Source organism: Rhodnius prolixus, unplaced genomic scaffold (genome assembly GCF_049639745.1).
Source record: "Rhodnius prolixus isolate KJV_2025 unplaced genomic scaffold, Rpr scaffold_17, whole genome shotgun sequence".
NCBI classification, from domain to species: Eukaryota; Metazoa; Arthropoda; class Insecta; order Hemiptera; family Reduviidae; genus Rhodnius; species Rhodnius prolixus.
Window position 1 is genome coordinate 1,870,008 of NW_027411626.1, and position 13,897 is coordinate 1,883,904.

The window sequence follows — 13,897 nt, forward strand, 5'->3', positions numbered from 1 at the left end:
ATGTTAAATTCTTCATCAGATCCACAGAGTAAATAAACAAAACTTCCGGCCTGAACACTCACATGATTTCCTGTTTTTTCCGTAATTTACGTTACTTTTTACGAGCGAGTGAAACTTCTCTCAACAGGCTCAAAGTTGATTACGTATCTTCCACGTGTTCACTGAAAGAGTTAAGTGAGAGTGACGAAGAAAGCGTGACGTCATTGCTTGCCCAGGATACCAAAACAAATCAATATTCTCTCTTTTAGAAAGTTTCGAGCCCAGCTGATGAGTTCTAATATACGTGTGTGTTTTGAAGTCCAATCTGAACATTAAAGTTGCAACTTCCTGCATCGCATGGGCCTGGCAGATGATGATAGCCTTCTGTAGGTTCTGTGTCAGGAAGAGGAGGAGGAAACGGGCACGGCACGTGTTTGTGTCAGTGTCGCAGGGGCTTGTCTAGGGCTAAGGATGTTTTTTCTCGGAGGGAGGAAAAAAAAACCAAGGCCTGGAACAGCTTTTTACCCCAGGAGTCGCTCTCCAGAATTAGGAGTCTGATTAAAAGGACGGGTCTGAAGGGTGAGCTCTAGATTGGAGGGAGCAGGGCCGGATTTTCCTAAAGTCTAACTAGGCTTCAGCCTAGGGCCTCAAGATCAAGAGGGGGGCCTGCATTCAAATTGTTAGCAAAATTAAAATTACACTATTCTAAAAACAGTACCAATAACAACATGTTTCATTTAACATATTGATATATATCACAGTAGTGATGTATTTCATTATCTCTCATGTAATCTACAAACTTAAAAATGGGAGGTGAAAGGGTCTCATAAGTAGAATAGCCTCTTTTCATCTAAATCCAGCCCTGGGAGGGAGCCACAATAGATCCAAAGGGGGTCGCAGTGGCGTAGGCCACAAAGGGCCGTCCTACTAGAATCTTATCTTATTCTGCAGATTTTAGTTTTTTGATGAAATTATGTTCGACACACAGTCGCATTTTCCAAAAAAAAAAAAAAAAAAACACTTCCGGTGTAAAAACTCCGTCATCAAAAATTGGTCACGATTGAAATCCTTTCCTTACCTTCCTTGGGAGAAAAGTAGCCAGGCTCAGTTAAATTTAAATGTTCCCCCCAAATTTATTAAAATTTGGAAAATCTGTTTCCCCTATCATCATCACCATCATCGTTTTTTGATGTTTCTGATGATCAGAAAATTTCCGTTATTCGGTTTGGACAATTAGCTAAAAGTTACCCCCCTCCCGCCGCCGCCCTCGTAGACCACCTGCTTACAGGGGAAGAAATACAATGTGTGTGTGTGTGTCCTTGACGGAGATACAGTGCTCAGTATATGTGTGATGGACGCCCCCTCCAAGTGTTTCAGTTGGTATCACATGTTTGATTGAGGAGGCAGTGATAGATCTTTGATACTGCGCTCTCTCTCCTCCACGCGCGCGGCTTTCTCTCCGGCATCAGGGGGATGGGGAAAGTAGACCTTTCTCCTGCCCCCACCCTTCCTCTCCACACAAACACACACACCAGCACAGCCCACGCCAGAGATCTCTCTCTCTCTCTCCCCCCTACTTCTCTTTACATCCCCCCCCAATCTTCCCCTCAAAACAGCCTAACCCAGTTGGCCAACCTAGTTACGCCCTTGGCCCACTATATCTCACGGAAATGGTGCCACTTTTTTTCTAATATTTAAAGAATTTTCTTCACACTCTGAAAGTTTAAGTCATATTTTTCACTTAAGTATGAACTTATCCAATCCCCCACTCTAATTTCTGGCTAAAAAAATGTTTCCAGATAAAGTTGTAGATTTGTAATTTCATGCAGACTTAACTTCCAACTAACAAATTAGGTTGTCGTGGACGGAGGCGACTAGCAAACATACTTTACTGTAAATTTCTCATATTAACCATTAAATAAAATCCAAGACCTAGACCAGGGGAACCGAACCCTCTAAACCAACAATACATCTTAGCATTGCGGGTCTAGCCTATAACCGCTCGGCTATCGTGGCGCCTTGTACATTTGTATGTTTGTAACAAAACTATGTTTACAATGAAAATTGTAGGAGATTTTTTTGTTTTGCCGGAAAATGGGTTCAGTAAAGCTCACTTCTGGTCGGCTGATTTATTTCAAATTCTGAAATTAACTTCAACATATGATTCTTAATTATGTAGATAAAAAGACTACGATATTCATATAAGTGCCTTTAAAATCAAATTTTCCTGGACAGATATTTCAAATATCCGTTTTATAGATCTAGGTATCTATAAAACGGATGTTTCCAATTGAATTTCAAAAATCTGCACGATTTCCATAATTTCCCATGTCGCACATTATAGCTTATTATAGCACTGTTATTAACAAAACTAGGATATAGCTGAATTTAATGCATTAATAGAAAAACTACCAGAGGGCGCCACAATAAAGTTTTAGTCAAAATCGGCAAAACGGAAGTAGCCTTACGGGTTCAGTTTGTACACTCAAAAATAACACAAACGATTTCCTTTCAACATGGTCTACTATTTTTAGATACGTAAATCGAGAACGTTAAAGATTTTAACAAGATAATTTAATAAAGGGTACTTCCGGGGGAAGAGGCTGGCAGATACACCCCTTATTGGATGAAATGTATCGTCTCATTTATGGTGTCGCTAAGTTTGTAAACTGAAACTTAAATTCAAATTCTAAAGAAAATGTATCAATCCGGAAGTTCTTCTTTTAATAAAAAAAGGAAAAAATCAAACGTATTTTTCAATTTCCGGCCCCCTAGGCTTCTATATACATTGATAACACACACGCAGTTTTAGAACTTTTTCTTTTATTGTTATTCTTAAAAATTTGTGATCAGTTTTTGGGCAGTACTTAGAGAGAGAGAGGTTGGTTTAGGGCTTACTTACTAAGTTATAATGTAAGCTTTTTTTTTTTGAATTAGCCCTAATATAGCCCCTGATTCGGCACTTACAGGCTTGAACTCTACGGAACAGTTAAGTGCTTCAATCTTAACCGCATCCACACAAAAAAAAAAAATCCAATTTGTCCTTGACCTAGCCCCAAAAATTCCTTTTACACCAAATCTCAGTCCAAACTATCCCAACACTTCCAACTTGTCCCCCCTCCCCAAACTAGTCCTTTCTTCAAATCCTTCCTGAATGCTGTGATGATGATCGGATGATAAGGAAAGGGGAGCATCCTTTTGAATTCACTTTTGTCGGTATCCTGGGTTTTACGGACTCATGATGATCGTCGTTGGACTGATTCTAGGCGTCACAGTGGCCGAGCGGTTATAGGCTAGACCCGCAATGCTAAGATGTATTGTTGGTTAGTGGGTTCGATTCCCCCCGATCTAGAGGCCTTGGATTTTATTTGATGGTTAATAAAAGAAATTTATAGCAAAGTATGTTAGGCAGTTATAGGCTAGACCCGCAATACTAAGATGTATTGTTGGTTTAGTAGGGTTCGATTCCCCCGGTCTAGGCCATGGATTTTATTTAATGGTTAATATGAGAAATTTACAGTAAAGTATGTTTGTTAGTCGCCTCCGTACACGACACCTAATTTGGTAGTTGGGTGTAAAGCCTACCTGAAAAATGGGCTTTACTTTACTTTACTTTTACTTTCGTTGGACCGATTCAGTTAATGTATTGTACACAATCGTATCTACTTTGTTGCCAATAGGTAGCTGTAAATTAAGACCAAAAAAAGGAAAAACCAGTGAAGAGGAAGTCATGCGATCAGATTTTTATTAAAAACACTTTTCCCCGGCGATATTCCGCGTATTCAGGAAATGATTTCCAAAATACGTATTTCCGGATGGCAGCTCCATTTTCTCATAAAGAAATTTTTGTTACAAGTTCCGTTTTATTTCCATTTTTAAAACCAATACGTGGTAATTAAAACTAATGCCATTAGTTTTAATTATAGAAATAATTAATTGAATTAATGTTGCCAATTCTAAGATGGCTATGGTTGCAGGTGGTAGAGAGTCAGTGTAGATTGTGCAATACGCCCACTAGAACTGATCATACGCAAATAACGCCAGACCTTTTTTTGGTTCCACGGTCGGCCGATTGCGAAATTATGGCGCTAGTGTGCCTCTCCTCGTTCTCCACCTATCTACTATAGTAGTTACTCCTAGTATAATCTTCGCTGCTGTTTTAGGAATATGAGTAAAATGGTTTAAATTAAAATTCATCAGATCTTGGGCCAAGAAATTATTTACACATGGTTTTCGAAATTGTTACACAATTATTTTAACTAATTATAGATTCGTAATTTTTTTTTGTCTTTGTTCAAAATCTTAGTAATCCGCAGATAACTTGAATTATCTAAATCGATTTTTCAGGCTGGAATACAAATTTTATATCTATACAGTTGAAGATGGAATGCTGCCTGGATGTACGATTGTCCTTCGATAGAGTGGGGCAAGATGGCCTCCTGAGGAAGCTTAAAGAGTATTTTACCGGCCACCTTTTATTCGATCATAAAGTCCTACATATCCGACAGGTACTTCCGGGTACAAACAGGATCTCCTTTCTCCTCTCCCCCCCCCAACTTAAGCTGGAGTTCCACAGGGCAGCATTCTGGGTCCTAGTCTTCATTCCATTTACACTTCAAACATACCAACTGATCCTAACTTCTCGCGTCTTCTCCTGTACTAGCTCACAGAAATCTGCAATCACATCTCTCCTCAATTAGAGCAATAGTCCAAGAAATGGGGCTATTTTTAGAGCTTACTGAAACTAAGTCTCGAAATTCTTCACCTTCACTCTCTTCGTCGAATTACCCCTCCACCAAATATCAAATTTGAAAACATAGTGCAATGTTTCTCAGACCAAACCAATACTTAAGTCAGATAGGCACAAGTACAGATCCAGATTGTAAAAACCACTGGTTTGGGGCCCTTAAAACAGTTATTTCCGGTGAAAATCATTTTGACTTCCTCTTACCTAGTGTAAGGACGAGGTGCACAATACAACAACCGGTTAGGACCAAAAAGGAATTTTTCTTTGGAAAAGCGTTTTAAATAGGAATATCTCCATGTAAAAACAAAAAATTATACCAAGTTGCAAGAAAATCCCCCTCCAAAAAAAGAAAATTGCTGAAAATCTATTCAGCCAGAACACACTTCCGGTTGTTTAATTTAAACCATAACCTTATTTCACTGGTGTAACTAGTGTTTCCGCTGATAGTTTAATTTGAAAACAAAACGAAAAACAAAAGTCGTGTAATGGAACGTAGAAACATGTATTTCCGGCGAAAAATCACTTCCGTTCTTGATCAAAATCTCGTAAACTAGTATTTCCATTAAATTGATTGAGTGAAACTCCATTCACTGAAAAAGTAGCTGAATTCAAACCTGGGTTCTCCGCATTGGAGACCATTAGACTAGCCACTAGTCTAATCCCCTTCTTCCTTCTTGTGACGTAAAGTAATTGCCTATTTTTTGCGGGCGGGGCTTAACATCCAACTACCAATTAGGTGTCGTGGACGGAGGCGACTAGCAAACATACTTTACTATAAATTTCTTATATTAACCATAATAAAATCCAAGGCCTAGGGTCAGGGAATCAAACCCACTAAACCAACAATACATCTTAGTATTGCGGGTCTAGCCTATAACCGCCTAACATACTTTAATACAAAATTTCTCATATTAAACATTAAATAAAATCCAAGGACTAGACCAGGGAATCGAACCCACTAAACCAACAATACATCTTAGCATTGCGGGTCTAGCCTATAACCGCCCGGCTACCGTGGCGCCCACAAGGTATTGGTTATCCGAAAGTGTCATTTCACTGAATAGTTAATTTTATGATAGTAACTTCATATTATTGGAGTCATATCCGTTTTTTTTTTTTTTTTTAATGCAGCAACAGGAATTTGTCTGCGAGGTCATACCAGATTTTGGAGAATGTTTATTTTTGCTTTGGCTTTGTCTGCGGCAGGAAAAAAAAAAACAAAAACAAAACAAAAGCAACACGAAACACAGGAGACCGGACGTCTATACTTAAGACTTCTTGGTAGATGATTGCAGGGCCGGTAGATGGGGGATGTCCTTGAGTTGGGTCAAGAACATTACCAACTCCAGAAGACTTGGGACACTGGCTACCTGGAACACAGTATAGAATCATCGTTTACCTGTGCCTTGCTCCCACAACCTGTGTCACTCGCAAGTTATCTCTTGTCCTCTTTTTCAATATTTACAAAATTTATAATCACTAATTATGTTTCCTTTTATACTACGCAATAAAAAAACTGTAGCTACACAAAATAAATATAAAAATCTTCCATTATTTTGTTATCAACTAGAAATGTTATCGGCATTTTAGAATTGTTGTTTCTATCTCTGTCATATGAATTCTAATTCTAGCCTAATAGTAAGAGATAGGGAGAGCTCTTTTTTTAAAAAAAACATATTTTGTTTATCAAGGGGTAACCTAATTAGAGATACTTGCGATTAACAGAGAACCTAATCACTGTCTGCCTTTCAGAACCTATTTCCACTCTCTCTCTCTTTCTCTCTCACTACCGGAAGTATAGCGATCTTGTCATCCATTATTTGCTCTAAAATTAGTCAAGACTAAAACTGGAAATACCAGTTTGCTCTAAAGAAGACGCCACGATAGCCGAGCGGTTATAGGCTAGACCCGCAATGCTAAGATGTGTTGTTGGTTTAGTGGGTTCGATTCCCCTGGTCTAGGTCTTGGATTTTATTTAATGGTTAATATGAGAACTTTATAGTAAAGTATTGTTAGGCGGTTATAGGCTAGACCCGCAATGCTAAGATGTATTGTTGGTTTAGTGGGTTCGTCTCTCTGATCTAGGCCTTGGATTTTATTTAATGGTTAATAAAAGAAATTTACAGTAAAGTATGTTAGGCGGTTATAGGCTAGACCCGCAATGCTAAGATGTATTGTTGGTTTAGTGGGTTCCATCCCCTCGGTCTAGGTCTTGTATTTTATTTAATGGTTAATATGAGAAATTTTGTAGTAAAGTATTGTTAGGCGGTTATAGGCTAGACCCACAATGCTAAGATGTATTGTTGGTTTAGTGGGTTCGATTCCCTGGTCTAAGCTTTGGATTTTATTAAATGCGGTTTATCAGGAGAAATTTACAGTAAAGTATTGTTTGTTTAGTCGCCTTCGTCCACGACACCTAATTTGTTAGTTGGACGTAAAGCCCGCCTGAAAAAAATAGGCAATTACTTTACTTTACTTTTAGTCAAGACTCAACAACTTCATGCTACTAAGTACAGAGAAAACTTGATTAAAAAAAAAAAAAGTCAATGATTCATCAATAAGGTGTATAATTTGATTTCCACCATGTTTCTGTCATAAAGTGGAGAAATAACCACTGATTATGGATGAAAATCTGAAAGCGGTTAGAAACATGCGCACTACGAACGGATAAAAATTAGTGATAATCAAGGCACTTTGGAGACGTATTTTTTAGTTGCAGAAGATTTAATTTTTCAAACTGTTGACAAAACATACAAACATTTACCTGCATTAGGTTTTAAAAACGCTAACGTCCAATCAAATTTCTGTGCACGCGCTCAGCGTTCGTTGATTGGTCGAGTTTAATCAGTAGACGTCACCACAATATGGCGATGGCCTTTTTTTTTTTTTTTTTGAACTTTGGATTCTGGTTAAATTGTAATTCCAATCGTAAGATGATATTGTGAACATTGCTCAATATTTACTAATTTCAACCAAATTTAAAAGAATTTTAAGGCATTCATCTTGATTTCATGGAGGACACGCCCTCTCAGGGTCACGTGTTCTCTGTGTTCACTTGAAAGAAAGTAGTGAATAAACCATTTGCTTTCTTCATCGATTTTTTTTTTAAAAAAATTCCAATTTAGTTGATTTTAAATTATTAATTTTGTGTTTCCCTTTGTGTGTTTTTTACAGGTTGTGGGCCGAGATTGTATTAGTTTGGTAACCGCACATTTTCGCCTGGATGGACATCCAAGAATCAATTCATTGCACGAAGTAGTGCTGGGCGATGAGTTTATGTACCTAGTATTCCCAGATTCATATGGTGACCTACATTCATATGTAAGACAAAGAAAACGTCTGAGGGAATCCGAAGCTAGACGATTGTTCAGACAAGTGGCCGAAACTGTGAAACAATGCCATGAACAGGGTGTGGTACTCAGAGATCTCAAATTGAGAAAGTTTGTCTTCTCAAATCCGTCAAGGTGAGTTGTAGGGTTTTTTTTTTTTATTATTATTAGAACTAGCAGAGTAAAGTGTGAAGGTCTTTGGAAGCCCTTTAGTACCTTCTTAGTTCATGCTCAGGAGATAGTGGCCTGAGCCGTGACAGAGAAACCCCACTCTACAGTTCATGTTCAAGCATGTTAAGAGCATTTCGGGATATGTATGATTTGGCCAACAACATCATTGTTCCACCAATGAAGTAGATCTTGTTTTTTTCTTGCCTACTCCTAAATCCCGTAAATCCCTTCCCAGATTTACAAACTTAGATATATCTACAAATATTTGTGCCCATTTTCCCCAAGGAATTATTTAAAGGGTTAAAGTCGTTGTACAACTCCCCCCTCCCCGATACAGGAACTACGATATTTCAGGTACAGTTCCGGTTCTTTTCCTGTATAAAATCGGTGAAAGCCAACACTGTGCTGTCCCGATCAAAATTTTGGGATCTCTTGCGATTTAAGTAAGATTATTTATTCTTTTTTTACGAAAAGCTTTAAAGGCCATCCGATCTAACCAATCACCTTCTAATTAAGAGCATCAAAACTATATTTTTATCTTAGTCAACTATTGCACTAATTGCACTATAGAATTTCTCGTAACTTACAAAATGAAGGTTATCAGTATCACAGAAAAAAAAAAAAATTTAACGTGAAGACGATAAGACAAAATGTGACAAAGGAATGTTTCAATAGGGTTTTTTTTTTTTTATTCAGTGGGTGGATGGGAATTAAGAGACAATAGGAGCTCATTGCCGGCTTCTAGCTTCGGATGTGCACATCCTGGTACTGAATTGTGAAACGACAACATGGTGAACGGTTCAAGGCCCTCTCGGCACGCTCTTCCTTCTCCAGTCCAATAGCTCTGCTGTTGTGAATTTTAGTTGCGTAACAGGGCTGTACACATTATGATTGAATAGGATAGAAATACCACAGACTCCCACTTCCGGCTTGTTTTAATTTCAACCAATTTTTAATGGGGGAAAAAAAATGCTCTTCCCTTAAAAACCGCCAGGCATCTCTCGTCATAAATATCACTCTGGTGTGAATGATTCAAACTGCTTTTGTGAAAATTCTCTCAGGTTTTTCTTCCCCCTCCAATTTCGAAATTTTAGTATTAGTTGGTTCCATTATGAGTTCACCCTGCTATAAAAGAGTTTTGAGCGATGCGAGCTACCAAAATCTATCCTTAAAAATCAATTTTCATGTGAAGTATTTCGAACAAGAAAAGTAGAAGGCGCCCATAAGATATCTAATGTCAGCTGTAAACAATCACTCAATTTTAAAGATTATAACTTACCAAGATTTGTCTTTTCTTATACTCGAACAGGAAAAAGCACCCCTCCTCCATTACTGTCTTAAAAATAAATATTCATAAAATGGAACATTTCAAATGAAACCTAAAAGAAAAACATTACTTAACACTGTATTGGGCGTCAAGGTAGCCGAGCGGTTAAGAGACTAGACCCGCAATGCTAAGATGTATTGTTGGTTTAGTGGGTTTGATTCTCCTGGTCTAGGTCTTGTATTTTATTTAATGGTAAATATGAGAAATTTATAGTAAAGTATGTTTGCTTGTCGCCTCCGTCCAAGACAACTAATTTGATAGTTTGGAAGTAAAGTCCGCCTGTAAAAGTAGGCAGAACTTTACTGTTACATTGTATTAGTCCACTTTAGAGGGAAGTCTACCCAAGCCCTTTTTCCTTACTTGAAGTGATCCTGGGAAATTCTTTAAAAAACTTTTTGTGTACAATTTGGGTACCCAGGTTTAAAGATATTTCTTGGTGCCATTTCTAAGTGAATCTAGTTACGTGAAATATAGTTTAGGGTTTTCTCAATTCTTCATCTAGCAGCTTGAGGTTTCAGTAACTGACACAGAGCATTTATCTTTCGGATTCAGGGGACCTTAAAATCGATGTTCCCGATGTCTAGTCACCATCGATAGTAAGACAAGATGGCAGTACTTTCTCTTTACTGTAGTAAAATAAATTAAAAATCGTTTGAATAGATTCAAACTTTCGGTTAAGCTATAATAATTGTATAATTTAATATTATAACTATAATATACGAGTATATATAGCTTTTTTTCCTAACTGATATCAGACAATTTGTTAATAATACGCAGCAAATTGCAATAAATTGCACCTCGCAACGTTGCAGTGGCAAGGTCCATTGAATTATGCAATAACTTTTGTGGGAGTTACAAAAATATTGAGAGATTGCATTACCAACCAACCTTCCCCCACTTCCCCTCTCACTCGCTCTCTCTCGTTTGCTCCTTTTACTTCCTCTAAGCATCTTCTTTGACGAATCATTTTTTTATTTGAATGTAAGAACGTACATTTTACTGAGATGATACTTTAGAACAATGCCTACCTTTTTTTTCAAAACAAACAAAAATTAAGTGCCATTTTTCTATAAAATCTCGGAAAAGTGAAAATCCATTTCCGGTTGAGGATCTAGAGGTATGACATGATTGTGTCATTTTCTCAAACTAGGAATTTTTGAGTATTTTCTTTTTCTTTACTTAATAAAATAATCTTTCGCCTTGATGCATCTCTTTTTATGTGCTATTAAAGTACATTTAATTGCCAATGGTGGCGCAATTATTAAACGTAGTATATTAAATTTTTTAAAACGGAATTTATTTTTATGTTTTAATAAACACATTTATATTCACCAATCCATTAGCAATTAAAAATGGCAGCAACGCTAATGACGTCAATTGCTGATTATACATATTTCCATCAGTTTGTGAGTTTTGTACAAGGAAGGATTCAGATTGCTGTGACAAGGTAGACGTCTCTGTATGCTGGCTGGCCTCCTTATCATATTACGCATGTGCACAGATAAGCACTGATCACGTCACTGTCTTATCCATCTTAACAGGAAGTACTGTTATCATGCCCAATTTTCTGGCTCCAAGTTTTTTTTTTTTTTTCAAAAAATTTGGTGCCCTCTCCCCGGAAATTGATAAAATGATTTTTACAAATCGGTCTGCCTGTCCGTGGTTTTGCATAACCAAAAAAAAAACCGGAAGTCCTTCTTTGTTGTAACTGATTGCCAAAACTTGTTAGCTGTAGATGATGTTGATGTTGATATGAAACGATATTTTAGTGGAAAGAATTAAAAAATTAAAAAAGCCAAATGTAAAAAGTTACTTCCGGTTCATGGATTTACTTCGCTAAGTCCATTTTTCCATGAGGGAATCCTGACGAAATAAAGCCTTGCTTGCGCTTCCTGTGAGTTATCGTTATTTGAGCGTGTTCTCGCTTGCACATGTACATATAAAGTAAAGTAAGTTTTAGACCCGCCTATTTTTTTCAGGCGGGCTTTATGTCCAACTACCAAGTTAGGTGTCGTGGACGGAGGCGACTAGCAAACATACTTTACTATAAATTTCTCATATTAACCATTAAATAAAATCCAAGGCTTAGACCCAGGGAAATCGAATCCACTAAACCAACAATACATCTTAGCATTGCGGGTCTAGCCTATAAACGCCTAACATACTTTACTATAAATTTCTCATATTAACCATTAAATAAAATCCAAGGCTTAGTCCCAGGGAAATCGAATCCACTAAACCAACAATACATCTTAGCATTGCGGGTCTAGCCTATAACCGCCTAACATACTTTACTATAAATTTCTCATATTAACCATTAAATAAAATCCAAGGCTTAGACCCAGGGAAATCGAACCCACTAAACCAACAATACACCTTAGCATTGCGGGTCTAGCCTATAACCGCTCGGCTACCGTGGCGCCTCACACCCACTATTTATATCTAGACTCAGGGTACCTCATTACAGCAACTTCCGTTCTAAAACTCAATTTCGCAAAATTTGACACGATTTTAACACCTTCACTATTATTAATACATTTAGAGAGAGATAGAGATAGACAAAAAAAAAAAAATTGATAAAAACATTAGTAAACATTGACTAAGAAGGGAATGGCAGAAGTGGGTAGTGAATGAGGTGGTAGTTTTGTAAATGATATGAATAGCCGATGTAGTAAGAAGCACGTTGCTTCACAGTTCATGTTGAAACTTGTAAAGAGCCTCTACGTCACCCGAAGGTCCAACTTCCAAAACAATCTTCTCTTTTCGTCCACTAACTTTGGCCTTCATCTCTGCTCATATTTCTATCTGTGTGTGTGTGTGTGTGTGTGTGTGTGTGTGTATTCTCCCCACCCCTTCTCTCCCCAATATCCTTTAAAAAAAAATCATCTCTCTCTTTCTTAGTGTTAGAGTTCGTGTGTTTTTTACGATCCTTACATATGTTTCTTTCAAAGCCAGCCAGTATTTACACAAGAATAATACATATATATATCACATTCAATGCATTACTCAATTGTATTGTGACATCTCCAGCTACATAATTTGGTCTTATACCATTATTATTCCTCCAAAAAAAAAGATACATATTCTTCCAAAGATAATGACGGAAGAATTGATTACTTAATGAATTCCATCTTCGTGATGAAGAAGACGTCGAGTGTCTTCCGGTATTGGGTGGAATTTTTTTTAGTTATTTATGACCATCTAATTGTATTTGGTTCGTGTAACTATTAGGAAATCTGGTATTCAGATTTGTGTTTGGATTCTTGGTTATAATGGAGTCTTTCTCTGCAGATAGAGATCAATCTCCGGTTAAAGCTTTTTTACGTGGCAAACGAGTCCAGAGAGCTAAAAATCAAGCACAAGATTTGAATCCAATTAAGATTTCCCATTTGTGCCAACTAAGCTCAGATCAACTTCTCAAGACCCATGGATTGCTCGGGCAGTTACGACCACAAAAAAAAAAAAAAAAAAAAGAAGAAGAGATGTTGAAGCTTGCCTCATTTTGCATGCTATACGTCTTTTTCTCGCTCATGGTCAAGACTTAGATTGAATTTGAGAAAGAGAGAGAGAATATGATGGCATCTGTAAGATTCTGCAAGAAGGGTAGAAAGGCCGGTGACTTTAATGCACCTCCTCCAAACTAACAGCAATGTTTGTACACAATCTTCTTCGGATAATCAAAATCATTTTAAGGCTGAACGGCGGATAATTTTTTAAGGCAACTGTTTGGCATATGATGCACCCATTAAATAGAAGCGACCACCACGAAGCCGTTAAGAGATACGATGAACGATGGATTTCTGGTCTCTCTCGCTTTCCCTTTGACTCACCCACTTTTTAAGGCGTTCGACAAATGATTGCACCCATTAAATAGAAGCGACCACCAGGAAGCCGTTAAGAGATCCAATTAAAGAGTCTTAGAAGATATTTTTAAAAGCATGTGGTTTTTGGGTGGTTTGGGATTAACCTCTCGATGGCAAAGTAGACCATAGAAAGGGGAACCCTTATATCATTAAATGCGGTACCTCGACCGCCTCGAAACGGGAGTTTAAGGTCCCTCATTGTATCATCATCTTAGCGAGACTGGGTTTCCCCTTCCCCATGTACTGGACCATGCAAGCATGTCCTAACATGAAAAATTTATATCAATTGAAAATGTTGTTAGTTCTCTACACTAAACTAATTAAGCTAACCTCTGAAGATGGATGAAAGTGCGAAGCCATTGAGGAATACAATCAACACTTGAACTACGACGGATAAAATCAATGATATCCAACCACATTTCCATTGATTTAAATATCCCTACAATAGAGTCTTGATTAAACTTAGGAGTGGGGGAAGTCT

General features: G+C 37.5%; 1 protein-coding gene across 2 annotated transcripts in view; it reads left to right on the plus strand.

The window, feature by feature from the left end:
• The window catches only part of trbl (tribbles pseudokinase 2), a 46,249-nt gene that overhangs the window by 10,381 nt on the left and 21,971 nt on the right, over positions 1-13,897 (plus strand). For both annotated transcript variants that reach the window (XM_074139156.1, XM_074139155.1), the window contains exon 3: positions 7,901-8,190. In XM_074139156.1, the coding sequence (XP_073995257.1) occupies positions 7,901-8,190 (290 nt within the window). The remainder of the gene's footprint in view (positions 1-7,900; positions 8,191-13,897) is intronic.